This window comes from Diadema antillarum, unplaced genomic scaffold (assembly GCF_040938485.1).
Source record: "Diadema antillarum isolate AM-2024a unplaced genomic scaffold, OU_Dant_1.0 scf00000119, whole genome shotgun sequence".
Taxonomy (NCBI): Eukaryota; Metazoa; Echinodermata; class Echinoidea; order Diadematoida; family Diadematidae; genus Diadema; species Diadema antillarum.
In genome coordinates, this window is record NW_027271008.1 from 575,265 (window position 1) to 599,593 (window position 24,329).

Sequence of the window (24,329 nt, forward strand, 5' to 3'; positions counted from 1 at the left end):
TGTAGGTGTGCTTGTCCCGATATGCATCACCATTCAAACTTTCAAACAACACAGTCACAGAATCTATAGATCACTATCATTTAGCACCCTATCTCTGTTCTGTGACGTCTGTAGATTTCTACTACGGTATGTGTACTTAAACCTAGATTTTACCTCTCAACAAGAGGTAGATCAACTGTAGATGATCATCCCCATCATGGGGAGAGCCTCATACATACAGGAGTCATAGTCATATCAGCTCATGCCATGGTCCATACCATGACCATGGTCATCGGTCATGGATGAAGATTTTTTTTTTTAATGTTACTTTGTTAGACCTATTACTTTTGTAGCATAGAAATAATTAGATAAAAATCGAAAACGGAAACTCACATATCAAAAAGAACACAATAATTAATGACTCCTCACGAGTGCGCACGATATATGCGTCAGTTGCAAACCGAAGACTTTTTAGTGGACAGATTCGCAAACATCGTATCACATCTTCGAAAGTAAGCGAATGGGACTGAGAGCTTGAGGCCGGAAAGCCGGTGTAACCATTCCTTTCCATCAGCGCAGCTGAAACTCCACTTGTGAACTAATGCCGATCTTTGGACGGAGAGGGCGTTAATCGATTTGTGTAGCATTTTATTTTTTATACACACACGAAAAGTCAGACCTCAGCAGAAATATAAGTATCGTGAGAATTTGTTTTCGACCTCATTTTCTGTCACCATGAGTGCATCTCGCCAGAATTCAAGCGTAAGAAATACAGCAGGAAGTGTGTCGAGGAGGAAATACTCTCCATCCGCGCTTTCTACGTCTACGAGGCTAAAAAATACAGGTGATCATGAAAATTCCTCTACGCAATCAGCAAGTGCATCCAGCGCGAAGATGGTGAGAAACGGGATTGTTGACGGTTTCCAAGCAAGACGAAAGAGCGAAAACTCACCTAAAATGAGACGCCAAGTGAACCAGAATAGCAGGTTAGTAGATTAATCACATCTAATAAGGTAGATGGTATCTAAAATATAGGCCTACATGTTTTTCGTCGTATTCTTTTTGGACAGCTTTTGCTTATGCTTGTATTTCCAGAGATGGCTGGACGCAGGTTTTGTATGCTCCCTTTAGTCCCACATATTCATATTGTTGATAGACCCAACCATGCCAACTGTAGATCTAACACTACAGTTTAACTAGAGGAATCTCTAATCAAACCTCAGAGTTTGCACGTAACAATGCATTATGCATAATTATGCGGTGCATGCGCAGTATGCTATGTTAGTATTGTAAAGTGTACATACGACAATGACATGACTAGCTATGATGATGACTTGGAGCTTGGTTGGCGATGGCCGCTCATGCTGCGCTGCCCACACTGGGGGCCATGCCTTATAAGGAGGGGCCCCCCTTGTGAGTGGGTTTCCCGAACTGATGTGCACAGCAAGGCATGGGCTAATACCTAACGTTACATTGTAAAAGCCAAAGGTTCAGACAAAATATTTCATTGAACTCTCGGAGACACAGAGTTTGAGCAGATGATCTCTTCTGCTGATGTATGATTGCAGCTTTGGTTATGAAGTGAGGAAGATGGATTGAAATATTATTAATTATCGAAGTTGGTAAAAAAAAAAAAAAAAAAAAAAAAAAAAACCTGCATCAAGGTTCGACCTCCCGTGCCAAAATTTAACCACACGCGCACACAGGGGCATAGATTTCTACGCTTGTACATACAGCCAGTCGTCGAATTTTGGACGGTGTTATTGTCAAGCTATAGGCGGCTTGCTCTAATATTTCTCAAAAATTAAGTGTATGTCTGCAGGGAGAAGTTAATGTGATACAGTAACTGCTCAGGATGCCAGGTCTTCAAGATTAAAGCTTTATGATGTTTACCTCCTTCTCACTAAATTACAGTGCCACACGTAGACCCATGGCTCCGCAGAAAAGGTCGCCCTCAAATGGAGTATCACAGGTCACGTCTGCTCAAAGCAGTAGACGACAAAAGTCCCATACCAATGACACTGAAATCAATTTCATTAATGTTGAGGCAGAGGATAGAGGAGAACGAAAAGAACCTGAGGATAATGTGGGATCCCGCCAAGCAACTGGCAGAATTAATGCACGTGAATTGGTGAGTTGTAGAGGTGTAGCACCTAGCAGGTCATTTAATCTTTTGACTGGAGAACAATGGAAATTTGATTCATGCATTCCATTTTCTAAGATGAATTAAACTTTAGTTAGTAATTGTATGTTCTACTGTAGTGTAGAATATCAATTGCTCTTGTTGAAAACATAATTTTGGATCGCATGATTTGAATGTCAAATCCCATGATAAGAACTAAATATAGAAGAATACAACTTCACTTTCAAAATTCAAGCTTTTCTAGGTTTTCGTCCTCTTAAAAAGGCTTGAAATGTTATTACTTGCCATAGTACTGTGGGATTCTTGTAAGATTTTAATGTAGTGTAAGCTTTTGTTATGCCATCAGGCAAGTATCATAGAACTTCAACATAGTAGGCTTTGCTTGCTTTGAAATGGTGTCTTATCACACAAATCAGAGGTACAAATATCTTGTTTGTATACGGTACATTACCACAACCAGAGTGCTTACTACTTATTGCAATTTTCTGATTCAACAAATTTGAACACTTCTGTATGCTTGTGAGGAACATGTATAGAAATTGTTGGGAACTGTTTTATGATGAAAATATTACTGTTTTACCAAGAGAGTATAAATTTGTTAGATTCATAGAGAATACAAATTTGTGGTTTCATATCCTTGCAGTTATCTTATAGTGCTTTTAGATGGCAGTGATGACCTTATATCAAGGCTGTTTGATTATACATGCCATAGTAGTGCACTTCTGTCCTATTTCTTCATTACATACATTGATATGATATTTACAATTTTAGCTTGAAGCATCCCATGAAAGCGATGTTACCAAGGTGTATGAGATCGACCTTCATGCTGCCAACATTGGAACAATCAACAATTTAGATGTGGTAAGTATAGGCATGACATACTACTTGCAAAGAAAACGTGTTTTGAAAGCAGTGCTTCAATGTTCGCTGCAATCAGTTTTGACACGATTGATGCAGGATCATCAGCATTCTACAAATTATGGAAGTACCACAAGGTTTACAGTTAAATTCTGTGTAGTGTCACTTTGACTTTATTTTCTGTGTTGTCTGTAAACAAGAGCTTTTGTAGCCAGAACAGTATACACTGTAAGGTTTCGGTTCATAAAGTAAACAGTTATAACAATAATTTTTTGTAAGGATGTTAATCTGATCTCTATGATAAATCCATGTATGGATCTACAATGTATGTACAATTGTAAGTCATCCTTGTGCTAGATGATTAATAAGTCATAGTCAATGGGATCATATAAAATTGTTCATAAAATTCTCGTTTCAGATGACATCAATAAATCAACAAGTCACCTATGTCATCATGATTGAATGGTCTCAGCCATGCATAAGTCAATAGATGTATTCGCTTTGCTAAAACAAAACAAAAACCTGACAGCTGGAATGCTAGGCATTGTGGGTAAAATTTCTGTGGTTCCCACTTACACCCAGGGAGCAGCCTGGTAAATGGGTATAGCAGTGGCGGATCCAGAGGGGGGCGCAACCGGCGCACCCCCCCCCCTTTATTTTTTGTAAAAAACAAAAGAAATAAAAAGAAAAACAATAAAATGAAACCCAGAAGTGGCACCAGAAATGTCAGTCACGCCCCCCCCCCCCCCCCCCCTTTTACAGAATTCCTGGATCCGCCCCTGTATAGTGCATGTGTGGGATCATGTCAGTGTGTGTGCATGTGTGGGTCATGCTCCCTGATCATGCTGATAATCATGTATTACAGTATACAAGTATTTACATTGTAAATGCAATGTACGTCATCTTTTCCTTCTTCTTTCAGTTCATCAATCTGAGGGTGCTGGACCTGTCTTGTAATTGCATCAGGAACATTGAGAATCTGACCAACAACAAAGTAACAACCAGATCAAGCGTTGTAGTTTTTTAATTAATCAACATTATATACACGTACATTGTATGCATGCATTTACATAAAACGCTACTGAATGCTCTACGTACTGAAATGTTCTCTCGTATTGGTCACCTGTACTCACTTTTGAAGACAAAGAAAGTTGCTTAGCAGGGCTTGAATGATTTTGCTCCTAAAACATTGTGTTGCTTGAATATCGGCTATAATTCAGATTAGGCTGGAATTGAAATTGTGTTGAGCAATTCTAAGACATTCAGCCAATAAGACTGTTGGAGATTTAAAAGAATAAATCCTCTCTACTAGCACATCTACCTTTCTTCTCCTTACATATTCATAGAAAGAGCTCTGTGTATCTTATTATTGATTTGTTGCCCTTATGATTCTATTTTTGATATTTTCCATTGTCATTTTACCTGTATTTATTTTTTTTTTGTTCTTTTAAATGCAGGATCTCCGTGACCTGAAGTTGTATGATAACAGAATTACAGCTATCACAAACCTGGAGAGGTGAATATTTTCATGGCTTGTATTTGATTGTTTGTTTGCATAGCCAGACATTAAAATGAAATAGTTGGATTTGCAGTATCATTGATATTTGCTCTAATAATCTGATATTCCAAACAGATTCTCTCCAAAACTATGAAAAGACACTACAATGTATGTTTATGCACATCCCTAAAATCTGGGGAAATCTAGTGGATATTTTTGTGAGTGAGGGATTAGTGTACTTCAAATTTCTGCTTTCATACACCCATTTACTCCTCTTGCCAGTGGATCTAAACATACAAGATCTGCAGCAGATCATTTTGATCGGTGACATTTTTTCTTCTTTTTAATGTTGCTAAGTTCTGGGATCCAGAGTAGATGGAATATTGCTCAAGGGATTTGGTTTCTCTCCATATTTTGTTTGATTCAAATCATAAACTTGCATGGGCTGTAAAGTTATTTGTTACATTATGGGCAAAACCAATCTTTACTTTAAATGTGCTTTTCTTTTTCAGGTTACAAGAGCTGTGTTCGCTTCAACTTCAACACAACAAGATCCGAACCATAGGTAGGTGGGACCTACTTGCAACTTGTGTCTATATTAACCCTAAAAAGACTGGGCTATTTTGGTACCTCGAAAGACTGGGGGGGGGGGCCTTAGATCGCGCGATCGCCGCGAAAATTTGCACAATGGTAGTGTGCGATGTAATCTACTTTTTGAAGCATAATACTCCTAAAAGAAATTAATTTTAGCCATTGAGAGTAAAAATAAGCATATTTATATGAACCATGTGAAAAACTCAATTTGCATTGACTTTGTACACAAAATCACATTTTTGAGCCATTTTCGGCCTCACATGCATGTACAAAATGTTATGTAACTTTAGAACCGTACCCCCGGGTGTCACAAATTTGGTGTCAAAATGTGCGGGAAACTTGAAAGAAAAAAGTCATAGAGCATCGCGGCGAGAGCATTGTGTGTTGCAGAGTAATCACGCGAAATGTCGCGTAGGGTTAAAAGCCTTGCTTATATTTTCCCTTGTATGATATGCATTCTTACTGCTTCAGTAACTACACATCAAAACATGCTCATTCCTGCTTAATGTAGTTGCTGGTGTTATTTGCATAATATTTTTATATGACCAATAAGTGAATGTATTATGTGTGTCTTTGTTCAGCCTTAGTGTTGTCGCTGGTAATCTGAAGTTCACAAATAATGTTAGGACTGGAGAAACTTCTTGCTATATCAACCATTTTAACCATATGGATCTGGTATGAACAACTGTCAGAACACAAAGAAATTTGAATTTAGAAGTGTATTGAGGCGAGTTGTTATTCTATCAGTCTTCTTTCCAAGACTCAACTCCAATCTTGTCATCACTATCCAATGACCCATTGTTACCATGGCGACAGGTAAAGGTCTGGCCCTCTCGCGGAAGCTCAAGATGCTGCGGCTGGACAGCAACTGTCTCGGGAAGGTGGAGGCCAGGGAGCTGGCTGCCTGCTCTCAGCTCACCTACCTGGACGTTAGCAGCAACCGGCTAGACAGTCTGTCTGTGAGTAGCCAAGGTTCAAGGATACCTTTTTATTAAGCTGCAGTTGCGGTTAGGACTTCATCAAGAAATAACCATATTGCAATGATATTGATTGGATTCAGCACTCAAATCCTTTCCCCTCATCCCTTTCTCGAGTTTTCTTGTTGCAGAAGTGGTTTTTTTTTGGGGGGGGGAGGGTTGGGGGAGGGTGATGATGAATAATTTTTAGCAGCAGAATATATATGTTCAGAGAAGTGAAATTAATTTTTTTTGATAACATCATTTGCATTTAAGTTTGAATCAAATGCTCATGAATCTTTGTTGGTGTTGGTGTTTTTGTTTTGGATGGAGGAGATAGGCTGATTATGTTTCAAGTTATTCTTGTATTATCTTGTTATCATTGTTGCTCAGGCCTTCAATGCCTTGTCCTCACTGGAAGAGCTTCATGCAACCCACAACTGTCTCAGAGTCATCAGTGATCTCAAAAGGTGTAGAAAGGTAAGCTCCTGCTTTGTATTCACACACATTTACTTTAGTACTTTTGTCAGTGAATGCCTCATGACCGTGTTGCCTCCAATGAATTGCTGTATGCTACATGGAATATTTTGAGAGGTTTACTACATGATTTTATCCAACGCTTAAAGGGTGTGTACAGTTCTGGTGGAGGGGAGGATTTAGCTTTTAACATTTTGCGAGAGATTCAGAAACCACTCTATGAGATGTCAAAGAGCATGCAATTCTAAGGGGTATCAAAAAGTTTATTTGATGAAAATCGGTTTTGAAGTGGCCGAGATATCCAAAAACAAGGTGAGACAAAGAGATCCTAATAAAGTTGTGGCCTGTAGTCTTTTATTGTCATCACTTTTTTGGATATCTCAGCCATTTGAAAACCAATTTCCATCAAATAAACATTGAATCCTTCTTAAAATTACATGCTCTTTCATATTTCATAAGAGGTTTCTCATTATCTCACTTCGGAATGTAAAAAACATGAATCCCCACCTCAACCAGTACTGTACAGCCCCTTTAATGCTGGCGCCAGTCTGACAGTCCCAGACCGGTGGAAACCACCATCGGGCCTCTAACTTTTCATGAATTGCCAAATTTACTGGTCCGGCATGACCAATAAAAAAAAAATAACATTGTTGGGACCAGTTAAAGAAAGAACAGGACCAGTAAAATATGGAAAAAACTGGGTATCTACTGGTCCAACCCGTACCTTTAGCACCAGTAGAAAAAAATAGGTCAGTGTGCAGCCCTGTTTATCATATTATTTTTGGTTTATGAAGAGACCAAAAGGTATTGTATATTGTAGATTTTGCAATGTTTGGCTCATGTTGGTCTCATGAGTTATGAGGTCAAGGTTTCTCCTTTCATGACATGAAATAGAAGACATTTCATGATTACATGATTACTTACAACTACTTTGACTCGTTTTGTCTGCTTTGGTACAACTTTTCTCTGATATCATTGTCCTATCTATTACCTGGTCAGAAATTTTGAACTCTAAGACATGACATTCCCTGTAAGTAACATGACCATGTAACTGGTCACACTTATCCCTGGTCCTGAAACACAAAGCCAGATATCTCTTTGTCTTTCTTATTTACACTCTCTGTTAAAAGTTAACCTTGATTATAAATCACTTTATTACAATAACATGATAAATATGAAAGGAGTGTAGAAATATCATTGATGAGTCAACAGACATAGTATTTTCTGCTGTGAAATGAGGATTTTGAAAATATTTGTTTATGACAAAGATGGAGGTGATGAAATACTTGACTATTCTCTTATGAGATAAATAATGAGTGCATGTGTTGTACCTATTATTCTTCCCTGCATTTACGTAGTTGCAAGAGCTAGATGTGTCAAACAACAAAATTACTGACATCAGCGGACTGAAAAGCCTTCACAATCTCACAGTAAGTAGCTCAGAGCTTGTGTGTTTTACAGGACACATATTGCATGTAGTCAGTACAGTTATACTAGTGACTGGCCTATAGTGTTTGGCGATAGAATGTAGGTTTCATGCTTTCATTTGGTATTTCTTGCTGGAGCATGTTTATTTGTTGTTGTTCATTTCTATACTGGTGTTTTTTTTTTTTTTTTTTTTTTTTTTTTTTTTTTTTGAGGGGGGGGGGGGGGGGTGATGATTGTTGAAAGGATCATATCAGGGCAGTAAGGGTCAGGGGAAGAGTCTGGGGAAATTGTCCAGGGGGTAGTTGCCCTAGAACTGAAAGGATACATCTTGCAGTGTGAAATGTAGAGTGGGACACTATTGTATAGATCACTATTTTTTTGTCACAGTTTTGGTGCAGTTGAAATCATATCAGATACAGTGTTGACTTTACATGCCCCGGTGCTTACAATTGTAGCTCTAATAACTTACCAACCCTTTTCATCAGCATGAAGTAATCCTTCCAAATCTGATCCAGTCCTGAAGTTTCAGGAAGTTCACTCAGGTGTAGCAAAGTGCCTTGGTCTTAAACAGAAAGGCCATGTTGTCACAAAAGGGATTAGAGAGGTTACCCTATGGATGATCTCCTTTCATTGCCAATTAGTTTCCAGTCATCCATGCCAGTTGGTGAAGAAGCTGCTCCAGCGTGTGTGTCAATCACACCATAAGGGTCAAAGACCTCATTTGTCAATTCAAAAACCTACAGAATTTACTGTTGAGGACGAGTCCCGAGTATTCTCGGGCAAGTGTCTATGGGAAATGCGTGTTGTAGCCAAATCAAACCGTCCTCAACCGGTTAACAAGTCACTGAAATTTCACACCAAAAAAGGAAAATGATTGAAGAAAGAGATTACCCTCGCCCTCTTCATTTGAAAGGCTTTTTGGCTGTAAATAACTGTATAGTCATCATAATGTGTATGTACCCTATGTATGGTCTTGTTATGCCTCAATAAAAACAAAAAGAAAAAATATAATCATCATTTCGGCTATCCCTTTAATTTGGTCTTGAAGTAACCCCGTCGCGGGGCGCTGTAACACAGTAACAGCGCCCCGAAGCAACCCATGCAATTTTAGGAAGCACTCAAATGCACTGCAACACGTAAACAACTCACCGCTCAAAAGGACACTTGGATTCGCAACGAAAAGCCACATGATATAAAACCATTATTGTTGAACAATAGAAACGACTATGTATTTCTCACCATTACCTCCGAAAACAAGATAAATAGTCATCTTTGAGACCGTCTAGTCGAGATACTGTCCGTTCGCCGTTTTGAACGTATCACGCAAATATACTGATCTGCGCATGCGCAAATGAATATTCATATTTTACGTCATCTGCCATATGTACAATGTTGCTCGTATTTGGTTCTCGGTCTCATTTAATAAAGGACACTTGTTCGTACCAATACGATAGGTATCATGGAGTTCAAAGATGCTCTAAGTGAAGTAGAGGAGGATGCAAAAAGAATTAAGTTCAAAGTGGAGCAAATAGAAATTATCAAGAACGCAGTGAAACAGAATGACACCTTCCTAATGTTGCCAACTGAGTTTGGCAAGAGTGCTTGCTTTGGTTTCATCACCAAATCTTGGAAGTTGGATAAAGCAGGGCTGCACACTAACCCATTTTTTTTTTTTTTTTTTTTCTGCCGGTCCAACCTGTCTCTGTCGGATCAGTAAATATCCATTTTTCCTCCCCATTTTTGTACTGGTCGGAACAGAAAATTTACTGGTCAACAACAACCTGAAAAAGCATTAACTGGCTTGCAAATTTATTTTCATGTTTTTGTCGACAATAATATTACCTCCCCCCCCCCAAAAAAAAAAAAAAAAAAACATTTTGCAAATAAACATTTTGTAAACTCAAGTACCTTGTTTACGGATCATTTTCTTGAGAAGGAACAAAAAGGAATCATTTGTGAATTGATTTGTTGATACGAAAAGGAAGTAAAAAAAAAGAAAAAAAGAAGGGACTGAAATGCGGTTTTTAACTTTCCTCCGAAAATTTCTTCCCGTATCTTGGCGTTCTTGAAAGTACACTGCAGGGTCGAATTTGTAATGCTTTGTACTCCTATCTCTTCTTCGTGTATAGAACCATTTTAAAAGAATTGAATGTTTGTGAATCAAAGTGTTAAATGATTATGAACAAAATCAGATTGTATCAAATGCGTTTGTGACTTTTTGTCAACATCGGCGCACGTAGAGTAACACGCGTTACTTAAGTTCTGCGCTTTTCACATTTTTGGTGCTCAGCTGGATTGTAATGATTATATGAATTATTTTTGCTGTATAGTATTTTCTGATGCACGTGCCAGAAGGAGTTCTTTATTTTTCTCCCGATAATCTTTTCGCATTTGTGCATGCGCTCTTGAAAGGTATATACGGCAGCATACGGCATCAGGGTCAAATTCACGATTCTTTTTGCGCTTATTTCTAACTCAAATATCAGCGGGATTGTGACGATTTCATGAACTTTACTTCGGATCACTGTTCGGATGTAATCTGTTGTGATGAACACACCAGAATTGTTGACAATGCACCCTTTATTTTGCTCCGGTAATCTTTTCGCATTTCGTAAATGCGTCCTCTCGGATTAGAAGAAATGATACGGCCGTATTCATGATTCTTTTTGCACCTCTTGTTCTCCTCAAACTTCAACGGGATTGTGATGATTTCATGAATCATTTCGGCTGTAATTTTTATAATGCACGCGCCAAAAGAGGTTTAAAATGTGTCTTATTTTTCTCCCGAATTTGTGCATGCGGTATGCGTTTTTGAAAGATACACAGCATGCAGGGCCAAATTCATGATCCTTTTTGCGCCTATTGTTTCCTCAAATTTCAACGGGATTGCCATGATTTCATGGATTATTATTCGGCTATAATCTTAATGATTCACGTGCCAAGAGGGGTTGAAAATGTGTTCTTTATTTTTCCCCGATAAAGTCTTCGAATTTCGTAAATGCGTTCTTGAAAGATCATAACACGGCCGAATTCATGATCCTGTTTGCGCCTATCAATTTAATATCAGCGGGATTGTGACGATTTCATGAATTCCTACGGCTGTAATCTTTTACTTTGCACACACCAAAAGGGGTTGAAAATGTGTCCTTTTATACTTTTTACCGATATTCTCTCCCACATTTCGTAAATGCGCGTCCTCTCGGATTAGAAGGTATTCACGGCCGAATTTATGAATCGTTTTGCGCCTATATTGCCTCCTCAAACTTTAACGGCATCGCGGTGATTTTATGAATTATTTCGGCTCTAATCTTTTGTGATGCACACACCAGAAGGGTTGAAAAAACATTCTTTATTTTTCTCCCGAAAATCTCTTCGGAATTATTCATGCGTTTTTTGAAAGACAGTATTCAGGGCCGAATTCGATATCCTTCTTGCGCCTATCGTTTCCTCAAATTTCAACGGGATTGCCATGATTTGATATTCGGCTGTAATCTTTATGACGCACCACCAGAAGGGGTTGAAAATGTGTCTTTTATTTTTCCCCCAATAATCTCTTCGCACTATTCGAATATCACGATTTTTTGCGCCTATTTCTATACCTCAGATATCAGCAGGATTGCGATGATTTCGTGAATTCTTTCGGCTGTAATCTGTTGTGATGCACGCACAAGAAGGATTGAAAGTACATAGTTTTTTTTCCCGATAATTTCTTCGCATTTGTGCATGCGTTTTTGATAACCAACATGGCATGCAGGACCGAATTCAAGATCCTTTTCGCGCCTACTGTTTCCGCAAATTTCAACGGGACTGCGATGATTTTATGATTTTTTTTTTTAATTTTTTTCTCGTCACATTTTGTGCATGCGTTCTTGAAAGGTAAACAACAGGACAAATTTCGTTATCCCTTTTGTGCCTATCTTCATTATGAGACCATTCTGAAGGAATGAAATGAAAACAAACGCAATCAGATCTTTATACTGCTGTAATTTTTTCAATTTTTCTAAAAATCTGCACAAGTAAACTCGTTCTATCATGTCATCTGCCACGCTGCTGCAAAGCCGGGATCGGATCATGGGTTAAAAAAAGGCATGAGTGAAATGACCACAGAAATGCGTGCGCCTCTACGAATACATACTCCTTGTCTGATGGCATGACCGCCGATCGCAAGCAAACGAACGATGTAAACGCGTTGGGGAATACCGGCATGCATTTCAGCAGTATTGTACATACACGTATGTATAAGGCTTAAAAGGGTATTGGTCAAGCAAGACAACATTAAAAAAAAAAGCCATGGGGAGCAATGGAATACAATCCCAATGACCATGTGGATGGATCTGAAAGGGTTAATTTCTAGTTTTTCATTAACCAATCCATTATGCCTTTAAGATGAAAGCCAATCTAAAATTTTATCAATTTCACGACAATGATAAAAAAAATCCAGCAGAACAGTGCAAGAATGATTCAATTCAATTCAATTCAGTTTATTTCCACAGTTCAGGTAAAAACATATAAATACACAATCAATCAGTTCTAACATATACATACAAACCAAAAATTATTTTGGATAAATACATAATCACAGTTAAAAGTTAAAAAGTGTGTGTTCCAGATTGACATAACAATTAAAATAAATGGTGGAGGAGATCAGCAGTAGGCCATTGGCCTTTCGAGGCTGATCCCCTGAGCAAATATACAATATTAAAACTGTATGTCGTTATACACTGTTACATAAATCATGAGTCGCATAAAAAAGAACTGGATTTGCAATAAATAGGGGCAAGAAGAAGAAGAAGAAGAAGAAAAAAAAGCACATCCAAAAGGAAGGAACCACGACATACCAAAAACAACCATAAAAAGGGTGGGACAAAAATGGGCAAGAATTATCATTGAATGCAATTTAAGAAATATATATATGGTTTGAGCATATAATATTCTATAAGAATCGACAAAGACAAAAAAAAAAATACATATCATCATAATACCGAGTATCATTGAATATGGTGTGCAGCTGTATAATCGTGATTCTTCAGTGTGTACATTTATGCCAAGCAATATCGTGAGCCGCGCCCCGCCACTGAGGGCGCACCACTTCCAACATGATCAGAGCTCTCCATTACGATACATGTACTGAGTACAGTGTAAAAGAATAATTGTAATACATTGTACAATGAATGTAGAAGGCTCCGATCATAATCACCACAGGCACGCGCGCGATTCCCAACCTGTACCACCCTACATCCTCCACCCGAGGCGGCCGCCCGGCGACCCCCACCCCGGCGCGCGCACCCCGCCAGCGCGCCGGGGTGAAGGCCACCGAGCAGGCGCCCGAACAGAGAACACAGAACAACACATGCCGAGAATCAGCCAGTGCACTGTATAGACACAGTACAGTTCTATGAACAATACCGGTATGCATTAATCAACTGTAACTTAAACTGTCTTTTGAATGATGAAATGGTGGGGCATGATTTCAAACTGGGGGTAATTGAGTTCCATATTTTTGGGCCTGTATACCTTATTGACTTTCTTGACAGGCTAAGACGGTAAAATGGTACATACAATTTATCAGAGTTTCTAGTTCTATACAAATTAACTTTGTTATTACAAATAAAATACTCTTTAAAAACATCAGGCAGTAAATCCCTAGAAAATTTGTACATGAAGCATGCTGCCTGCAATGTATACAAATCTAAGACCTTTAAAACCTTCAATTTCTCAAACAAAGGGTTTGTTGGAGCTAAAAAGTGAGAGTTTGAGACACAACGGACTGCACGTTTCTGCAAAACAAGCAATCTGTCCAAAAGATATTTAGAGCAGTTTCCCCATACAACAGTACAATATGAAAGATGTGGCAAAACCAAGGTATTATAAATATTTAACATAATTCGAAGAGGAAGCAAACTCTTCAATCTGTTTAAAATACCCACTGCTTTTGCTATTTTACCTGAAATATTTTGCACTTGTTCTTTCCATGTGAGATGTTCGTCAATAATGACACCAAGAAACTTTATTTTTTTAACATTACTTATTTTTTGGTCATTAATGGATAAATCAAACAAAGCTGTATCTAGCTGTAATTGCTGAGGTCTAAATATCATAAAATTTGTTTTTTCAAAATTAATAGTGAGTTTGTTGGATAAAAACCAGGAATACACCTTTTCAAGTTCTGCATTGAATACAACATTCATATCATGGATATCCTTGCCTGACAGAAAGATGTTTGTGTCATCAGCAAATATAATGGGCTTTAAAACATCACTTACAAAAGCCAGGTCATTTACATAAAGCAAAAAGAGTAATGGACCTAACACTGATCCTTGTGGGACACCAACATTGATATGTTGAAATTGTGAAGTATGATTATCAATAAACACATATTGTTTTCTGTTTAACAAATAACTTTCAAACCAGTTTAACACATTGCCTCTAATTCCATAATGATACATTTTACTTATCAGAATTTTGTGATCAATAGTATCAAAGGCTTTTGATAAGTCTAAGAATAATCCAATAACAATATTTTTTTCTTCAAAAGCCAAAGTAGCATTATTGACAAATTCTAAAAGGGCCATAAATGTGCTATATCCTTGTCTGAAACCAAATTGCCCTTGATACAGGATTGCATTTTTTTCCAAGAATGAGATCAATCGTTTGTGTACCAACTTTTCGAAAACCTTTGAAAAAATGGACAAAATAGAAATTGGTCTATAATTAGAACAAAGACGCTTATCCCCAGATTTAAAGATTGGGATAACTTTTGCGATTTTCATATCACTTGGGAAAACACCTTTTTCAATTGAAGTATTGAAAATATGGCATAATGGGGATGCAATCAAATGAATGCATTTTTTGACAATAAATGCTTCTATGCCATCATGCCCTGAACTCTTATTATCCTTTATACTTAATACAGCTGTAATCAAATCAGATTCAGAAATGGGGTTAAAAAACATAGTATGTAATACTCTCGGTCTTAAATACTCTGAAAAATCATTATTCATAGAACACGGGGGCATATTTCTAACCAACTCAGAACCAATATTACTAAAATAATCATTGAATAAATTCACAATGTTTTCTTTATCCTCAATCAGAACACCTTCTTTCATAATACTTGCACATGTAGTTTTAGACTTCGATGTATTCAAGACTTCGTTAATCGCCTTCCATGTACCTTTTTGGTCATTTTTTACTCTATCAAAAATACCATGATAATATTCCCGCTTAACATGTCGTATTTCATTATTCACAAAATTTCTATATTTGACGTAAATCTCTTTTCTGTACATTGTAGGATTCTTGATGTATTTACGGTACAAAATGTATTTCTTTTTACACAACTTCTTCAGATGGCTGTTAAACCAAGTTTGTTTTTTCTCATATTTTTTTTTATCAAGTTTCTTTATAGGAAAGCACTCATCGTACAGGGTCATAAAATGAGATATAAAAACAGAGTATTTCTCATTGATGTCTGGAATATTTTCCAGGTGGCTCCACTCATAAGACTGGAGCAATGAAAAAAAATTTGTCATACCCTCTTCATGTATCATTCTTTTGTAAATATAAGTGGATGATTCCTTTTCGGTGCTCACCTGCTGACGGCCAAGGTGATAGATGACAAAGGGTGATAAATGATCACTCACATCTGAAATCAATATACCAGACTTAACTACATTTTCAGGACGATTAATGAATACATTATCAAGTAAGGTTGCAGAGTGGTTTGTTACACGTGTTGGTTTAAAAATAGTAGGAGTGTATGAGGAGGTAAGAATTAAGTCCAAGAATTGGTGAGTGGAACTGTCGGAACTCAATAAATCAACATTAAAATCACCAAGTAGGATACAATGTTTACCTTCTCGAGATATATTCTGTAATGTTGGCTGTAGACCAGTAAGAAATGATTGAAGAGATTGATTGGGGGGTCTGTATACCACGCCAATAACAATTTTATCCTTCAAATTGATAATTTCAGCAAATGTTGACTCAATACATTGATCAAAAACCTCTAAATCACATCTCTGTTTAACATTATATTTTTTATTAATGAACATACCAACACCTCCACCTCTCTTATCTGTTCTTCCCCTTCCGAGGAATTTATATTGGGGCAACGTAAACTGAGGGGATTCATTTCCCTGTGCCCATGTTTCAGATACAGCAATAATAGATATTTCAGTATTCAAGGAATTAATGCACGATATAAAGTTATCACTGTTACCCTTCAAACTTCGACAGTTGAAATGCAGACACGTAAACATTTCTGAAAACGTACCATTCATCATAGAGGCAAATTCACTTGGAATGAAATATTCTGTTTCAGTACCAAGTACAGATACACCATCTTCATCTTCTTCTAATGCCCTCAGGCGACTGGAACTAGAGGTTGCACAAAAATAACAGATATTATCTTGAGCCCGTTGTCTCTTACAAAAACTACAAAAACTTACAGGATACATACATGGAGGTGGGGGACTTTGAGAAGTTGAAGTCATAATCTGGCCAGATCACTTTCACTTCTGATTACTTTGTTGATCGTTTTCCCATGTGAGGCAGGTATTTCGACTATGATACGACCGTCTGATGACCAGGCATTCTTCACTTTCTGGTGGTGTGTTGCTTTGCGTAGGAGATCGACGTTGTGCTTCGTGAGATCTTCATGAATGGAGATACCGCTTCCTTTCAGTTTTCTTCTTGCTGTGAGGATTTGATGCTTCTTTTTGTACGAGGTCATTTTGACGATGATTGGTCTGGGAGAATGAGAGGCCGATTCAGGTTTCTTCCTTCCTGTGCGGTGGCTCCGGTCTATGTCTGTTGCTGGGTTTATGGTGATTCCTAGCTTGCTCTGAGCAATGTCGCACAGTATGTTGTCGGTGCATTCCCCTGCTGCTTCTCTGACACCGAAGATCCGGATGCAGTTACGTCTGGAGTACTGCTCGAGGTCGAGTTGACCCTGGACAAGATTTTGGATTCGGTCTGACTGCTGACTTATCTCCTTCTTGAGAACTGTGATCTGGTGTGACTTGTTGTCGCATTCATTTTGGAGATCATGGACTTGACCTTCAAGCACTTCAACACGGCTGTTGAGTTTAGTGAAGGCCTTGTCGACTGCATTGCTGACTACACTGTTGAGCATATTGATGTAGTCTTCATTGTTCAACAGCTCCTTGATTACTTGACAAACAAGCGCAGTTGATTTCCTCGTTGAGGGAGGGGACTGTGACGGAACAGGCTGGGGCATGATGGGGTAGACTGCTCGTCTCCAACGTGAAGTTCTGGTTCCACAGCACAGTGCCAAGCTGAGACACGGTGCACTGACTGTATATCACTATTCCAGGGCACAGCGCACAAAGACAAATGGACGGGACTACACACGAAGAGCGGGGTCATGCTGCTGAGGCTGAATGTGAAATTCAAATGTGTCCATTCTTCTGAATTCAGAATCCGCAGCCAAAAGCACTATTAATATTCTAGTGTATCGTAGCAGTTCCGCAAGGTGCACGAGAATTTCGAAGAGACTCCCAATAATATCGCTGCTCTATCTCGGATGATGCATGAAAATTATTATATGAGTCTAGCTTCCTTCTTGATAGAGAAAAGGAAAACAGTTTTCCGTCGACCTTGTCCTGCTTGGATATGTTGCCTGAAGTGACATTGGCAGCGCATCCCAATGTTTGCGAGAGAGTAACGTGGTAGCAAGAACTGAACTGCGTAGCGTGTGATGTCAACTGATAAAAATCGGATAAAAAATAAGGAAGTTATGACATTTGAAATTTCAAAAATTTTCAGAAGACACTTCTTGTCCCATTGCTATGAATGAATGAATGAATGAATGAATGAAAATGAATGAATACTCAAGAGTCAATTTTATTTATCTGTATGTCACAGTACATAGAAATTTAGCTTCCAATTCTTCCAACTTGTTACACACAATAATTATGAAACACACATGCACGCGGACACACACACACACATACACACAATCAAACAGAAAGTGACAAGCCTGACAGAAAAAGAAAGACAGGAAGGATCTCCTCTCATACGACAGAAGTCTTGGGGAGGGGGGGAGGTCTCTCAATAAATAATCAAACAATTCTCAACTATTGGAAATAAACAAAACATGTATGTAACAGAAGTGTATTCAATTCAAATCACAGTAGAAAATGAACATGAAGCAAAAATGAATATGAGTCCCCAAGAAGCAGAGCTTGTGAGTGGAGCCCATTGTGAATGTACAACATTTAATAAAACTATAATGTACAGTGTGAAAGGAAACTTGATCTACATAGATGAGACATCTGGGGCATTTCCTCTGCAGACTGGGGAAAAAATAAAAAACAAAACAAAACATACCCTCTATCATGAAAATCACCTATCATTTTCTTAATCCTTCACATCTCCAGATGTTCATTATGTGTGCACTTCCTTTATTGCAAATAAATAATGAACCACACATTCGAAATGCGCTTTAAAAACGAAATAAATAAGTGCCGGTAGGCCCGATAGTAAATCATCGCCCAGCATGCATTCTATTTGTTACGTCTCATGAATATTCATTTCAGTTCTCAGCGAGCCGTCCGGTTTTTTTCCACACGCATACATTGCGTATTACAGTATGTGCTACGTTTTATCCATATTAGCGCATGCGCTGTGTAAGTCATACTACAATACGAAATGCGGTAGGACTATAAAAACCTCGGATAAACTCTTTCACAGGGCTCTCAAAACAGATCATATTGTAAATCGACTTCGCCTGCCGTGATTGTAAGTATCTTATCTAAGAGTAAGGCCACTAATTTCGGTATAAAACCCTCTATTTTGGTCTCTGGTCACGTAAATGCTTAGCCATATCAGGTGCTTCCGTGACAGGATAGGTTTGCTGTGCGACCCCTTTACGGTACGTATTTGTCCGTATGGGGTCGCTGCTGCGGTTAGTCTTGAAGGTACTCTAATGCAGGGTATATTTTGTGTTCCTCTCTCTTTCCTTCCTTTCTAACCAATTTTAGGCTCTGAGAATATCACACAACCAGCTGACATCGGATCAAATGAAAGCTGTGGAAAGATTAAGGTGTGTATTTTGTATTTTGTATTTTCTTATTTTGTTTGATGTTGCCTCCTTATTAATCCTTATCCTTCACAGGTTGCCCCCCCCCCCCCCAATGGTCCTCAGGATTATCACTGATCCTCCTTTAATCCCCCTCACTTATACCTGTTGGGCTCCTTGCCCATGACCTCCTACCCTTCCCTTTTGTTTTCTTTGTTCTGTGTCCCTACCCTCCCCAGACTGTTCTTTTTGTGTGTAGTCCTTATATGTGATTGTTTTCCCTACCTATTTTCCCTTTTGTTTTCTTTGTTCTGTGTCCTTAGCCCTCCCCTGACTGTGCTTTTGTATGTAGTCCATGATGTGATTGCTTTCCCTGCCTGTTTGTCATTTTGCCTCTGATGAAGATTCTGCTAGGAATTGAAAGCTCAGGCCCCTTTTGACTCCATTTTACTACTTAGGCTCGCCACTAATGGATGACATAAGCAGTTTTCAGCAGCCGTTTTTGCTACACTTATTTTATATTTTGTGAAAGTCCTGACAATGGCCATTGTACAGTTGTTTGTACCAGTCTTGTACAGTAAGTTAAAAAGAATTGTAGAAAAAGGAAAAAAAAAAAAGAAGAAAAAAACTTAGACCAAGTGCCTTGGTATGCTAAGTTAAAGCATCTAGTGGCCCTTATTGTATGTAGGATATCCCATATATAGTTTTTATTAGCAATATAGCTTTAAAGTTGTATTGTATTTGTTTATGGAATATCATGATCCAACATTTTGCTGTTTTTGAAATCTTGTGTATGTGATATAATGTTCTTCACAAAGTCCTACTTCAAACTAAAATCACATCAGTAATAAGATTTATGATTTTTGTTTAAATGCGATTGCACTAACTGTGGTTTTGCAATTATTGCAATTCATATTTTATGTGTTTTCATCATCACACTTGTACTGCTACTGCTACTACAACTACTACTGCTACTGCAGCTATTACTACTACTGCTAACTACAACTTCTACTACTACTACTACTACTACTACCACTACTACTACTACTACTACTACTACTTCTACTTCTACTTCTACTGTCATTATCGTTAATGCTATTATAACTTGTAATCATCTCTTTGACAGATCACTTCAGACTCTCGATGTCTCTCACAACAAGATCACAGATCTGAGTTCCTTCCCTGACCAGTTTCCAGAATTAGAAGTCTTGAATGCAGCTGGCAATAAGATCACGAAGTGGAGGACAGTGGTAAGAAAATCAGTATACAGGTTATCACAGTGATGAGATAATGTTAAATTCATGCTAATTTTCTGGTACCAATGAAACATGGGCCAATGTAGGTTCCAGTGGTAGTGGATGAACCTCTCACACAGAAATTTACTGGTACTGTGATGAGAAAGAACGAGTGAAAACTTGCAACTGATGACACGTGATAGTGCTGTTCATTCCAACTTTAGGTCATCTGCATTTGCATGATTCAGATTTCCTGCCAGTAAGTTATTTTTTAAGAAAGACAAAAGTTTCAAATATTTAACCAGTGCATGTGATTTGTACAGTATTCATCCCATTTCGTAAATAGAAAATGGAGAACTGAATAACTGAATAAAATAAATTGAATGAAATACAAGAAAATAAAGTGAGATAAGCAGACAAACTTGCAAACATTTATTCTATATGGTATTGTGATTGCACAAGAGAAAGAACTGAAATGATTCTGTGATGCTGAGTGCACAGTGAGCAAAATTTCAGTCAAATTCAGCGTACCAAATGCCAATTTGAATGTATCGTAGTGACAGTGAGTGTGGAATTCTCATTGTTATTCTGCAAATTGAAAAGCTCAAGAACTTGGCCCAATTTTTCTCTCTCTTATTGACAGTTGTCATTACAAAGATGTCAGTCACTATCTGAGCTGTACATACATGGGAATCCATTCTCCCAGCCTGATGGAGAGAAACCAAGGTAACGTATTCTGTCCTGCTTAAAAATCCTGATATATTTATGAGGAGACCCTGGATGTTTTTGCTAAGTTTTGCAGCAGATCTTTTTTAGTCATCATGAAGACAACTATATTGTGTGATTTGATATGAAACTTAACCTAAATCTCTACCCAGTATTTGATTGATTTATATAGCAAAATAAATATGTTCATGTCTCCAGAAAAAGAATTCAACTGTTTGTTTCCCATAGTCCAATATCCCTAATAGTAATAGCTAAGGTGCACCTCTAGCATTTAAAAAAAATATATATATTTTTGATACTTCTGTGTTGTCATGCTCGCAAACCAAACTGTATGCTCAATTCAAATTACATGCTCAGTTGATCATTGTATTAAGTAATAAAAAAGTCTATCAATTCTACAGTGTTCCTTGCAAAGACCATATTTACTGCCAAAAGAACACCTCTGCTTAGAGTTAGATCCTGAGCATTAGGGCTTGTTCAGAGTCATGTACACCCAAGTTGCAGACCTGGAAACATTTGATACTCTGATTAATCAACATCAGTAAATTTCACCATATGTAAGACACTGCATGACTTATACTGTGTAAATCTCTCTGTTTGTAATACTGTCATTTGGAAAGAGTTGTCTCATCTACAGAGAAGATTTATGACAATTTATCAATTGGTTTTTGTGTGTGGTTGTGCATTTGAGCAAAATATGCAAAGTTGGCAAGCCATCATCCAAGTCGAATGTGCGAACGGTGCACACATAGAGTTAGTTCATTACCTATGTGATAGACCGTGTGACCTGTTACTTGTCCACTGTACATCCCATCTCCCCACAGCTACCACCAGGAGCTGCAGGCATCCCTGTCATCCCTGGAGATCCTGGATGGAGCGGCGGTGAGGAGGAGTGCGGTGAGCAAATCGGCTCCCGTCATGAGACCAATGTCGGCGTCCTCCGGTAAGGGCAGTAGGGGAGCAGCAGGGGTGCGGTCAAGATGATAAAAGTCTTTGGACTCAAGACAGAGTTTGATGAATGGCTGTACTCTTCCCTTTCCTATCTCGTACTAGTTCTGGCACATGTCCAGTGCTATCACTTGGAGGTGATCGGATGATTCTTTAATTTTGTCAAGAGAGCACTAGTGATATTGTGTTATCTTTTTTTCTCTGATGTCTTTATGATTGCATAGGACAATATTTCATTTGTTTCACTCAAAATATTGCAAAGCCAATGTTTTTTAATGTATTGCACACACAGAGAAAATGATGTATATGAGGGCTTATTTTAACTAGATAAAAAAAAATCAAGTAGATGCATGATTTCATTAACAGTGTAGAGGCAAATGAATACCTATCTTCCTTTATACTCTGATTAAAGATAAGTGCTAAATTCTATGAATGAATAACAATGACTCATTCAATTTGCATGAAAAGAATTGTTCAACTGATCCGTAGAATGATGTTAGACATGAAATTTAATGTAAATACTGTCCCAAAAAGAGACTTCACACATTTGTTTCACAGCTACAGTAATGAGAAGAAAAAAAAAAAACGATGTTGGTGACAGTAGTTTCAATGTCAGAAGTCATTGTAAGAATTGTAAATTGCTAGATGGCCATGTGTACCACAAACTCTTGACCCTGTTCTCTTTCATCTCTTCTCAGTGGTCAGTGCCAGACAGGTTGAGAACCAGCTGAAGAATTCTGACCAAGACCTTGCTTCCTTTATGACCAGTCTATCCACCAGGTATAGTACAGTCTACCTGAGATGTCAAGTCTCCCTGATCCAACAGGAGGCTCCCTGAAAAAATGAACTATTTCTTCCACTAAGTTCCACATCCTGACAAACCAATATGTAAATGACTCTCTGATTTTGGAGTTATTACTATGTACTGAGGTGCTTAATACAGTGCAGAAATATCTCCCTGATTGCTATTTGGAATCTCAATGCAGTTGATGTCTAAATGGCAGCATCCCTGGTTCCAATGGGATGCTGTAATTGACAGACTGCTGGTACAGCTTTAAAAGAGTGTGTGTAATGCAGACTCATATGTACTACATCACCAATAGTAAATCTTAAACTCAAGTGATTTGACACATTCTTTTTACTCACTAAAAGATACTTTGCAGTATACTTTGCAGTGCTATTATTTTTGCAAGATTTTATTTTTGCAAATTTTGCAAGTTGACTCATAATCATGAAACAAACATCTCGCAAAAATATTGTCTCCCGTAAAACAAATGTACTGTGTATCTCCAAATTGAGAAGTCTTTTCGTTTTCTTTGGAACAGGAATGATATATATTTTTTCATTCCTTCACTGTGGTTTTCAGTCACAAATTTAGAACTCACAAATGTAATACACTGTACAGAAGTATTGTAATGGAAATGGTATCGGAATTGAATGTCATTCTTTTTCTCTCCATTATCTCTCCAATATTTTGTTGTTTTTTTTTCGTTTATGACATGACCCGTGTGTGACCTCAGGTTTGAGAACCTACGTACCATCCTTAGCACTCTGCCCAGTGAGCCGCCCAGTGCGCGTCCCCTGACGGGCTTCTCTGACGACCTCTCCATCCGCAGTGTGTCAGCAATGTCCAGCGGGAGACCGGGCAGCAGGTGCAACAGGTGAGACTGCACTATTATGTGCTTGTTTGAAAAGTGGTGTCAATATTCAAATGACCTGTAACTTTGTAGTGTTGCTGTTGTGTTTTGTCAATGTTATGATAAAGTAGACTCCAGAAGATATACAATGATGTGACTAAGTTATGAAAGACTTTGAAAGAGCAGCTTTCGGATTACTCAACTGCGATCTTTTGGGCAATCATCTGTAATTGGACTGTGAGGAGATATGATTTGGAGCAACAACAACAACAACAAAATGATAAGAAAGTTGGTAACCTGCACTGCTAAGTTGAAAGTAAATTCTTCAGAATAGCCTTTATGTGTCTGTGTCAGGGGTAGGACCTTTACTTCTTCATTCATTGAGTTCACTTCAAAGAAGTGATTTCAAATAAATGGTATGTGCTGACATTGTATCTTTGTGCTATGTATAAAGTCATACATATATCCAGTTATTGATGAAAACAAAAATCAAGCCTTGGTACAATTGACACATTGTGCTGTCAAAACTTTCAACATTTTTATCTCTGCAAAGGTAATGCATATGTGTTGTTCCATTTGCTTTTCAAGTGTATTGCCAAATTTTCTGCTGAAGCATCATATCGAACATAGAATACTGACAATGAATGAAATACTGACTTGTTTCTGCATATCTGCTATTCATGTTTCCCGTGAATCCCCCAACTATATTTATTCTAATCGTTTCAGCCGAAATAGGATAGCAGAAGCCCAGGCCTTTGCCTCTCAAGCTAACCTATAGAAGAAATACAAGCCAGGATGATCAACTT

The 24,329-nt window shown here is 38.0% G+C and overlaps 1 protein-coding gene across 1 annotated transcript; it reads left to right on the forward strand.

Annotated features, from left to right (window-relative positions):
• The first annotated feature begins 664 nt into the window (after nucleotides 1-664).
• LOC139719989 (uncharacterized) lies at nucleotides 665-24,329 on the forward strand. Its single transcript, XM_071631366.1, has 16 exons — nucleotides 665-965; nucleotides 1,894-2,110; nucleotides 2,894-2,983; nucleotides 3,903-3,974; nucleotides 4,438-4,496; nucleotides 4,991-5,043; nucleotides 5,889-6,031; nucleotides 6,422-6,508; nucleotides 7,864-7,935; nucleotides 18,940-19,001; nucleotides 20,104-20,227; nucleotides 20,856-20,938; nucleotides 21,763-21,881; nucleotides 22,585-22,666; nucleotides 23,407-23,547; nucleotides 24,250-24,329. The coding sequence occupies exons 1-16, from the start codon at nucleotides 715-717 to the stop codon at nucleotides 24,299-24,301; spliced, it is 1,707 nt and encodes a 568-aa protein (XP_071487467.1). The 5' UTR covers nucleotides 665-714; the 3' UTR covers nucleotides 24,302-24,329.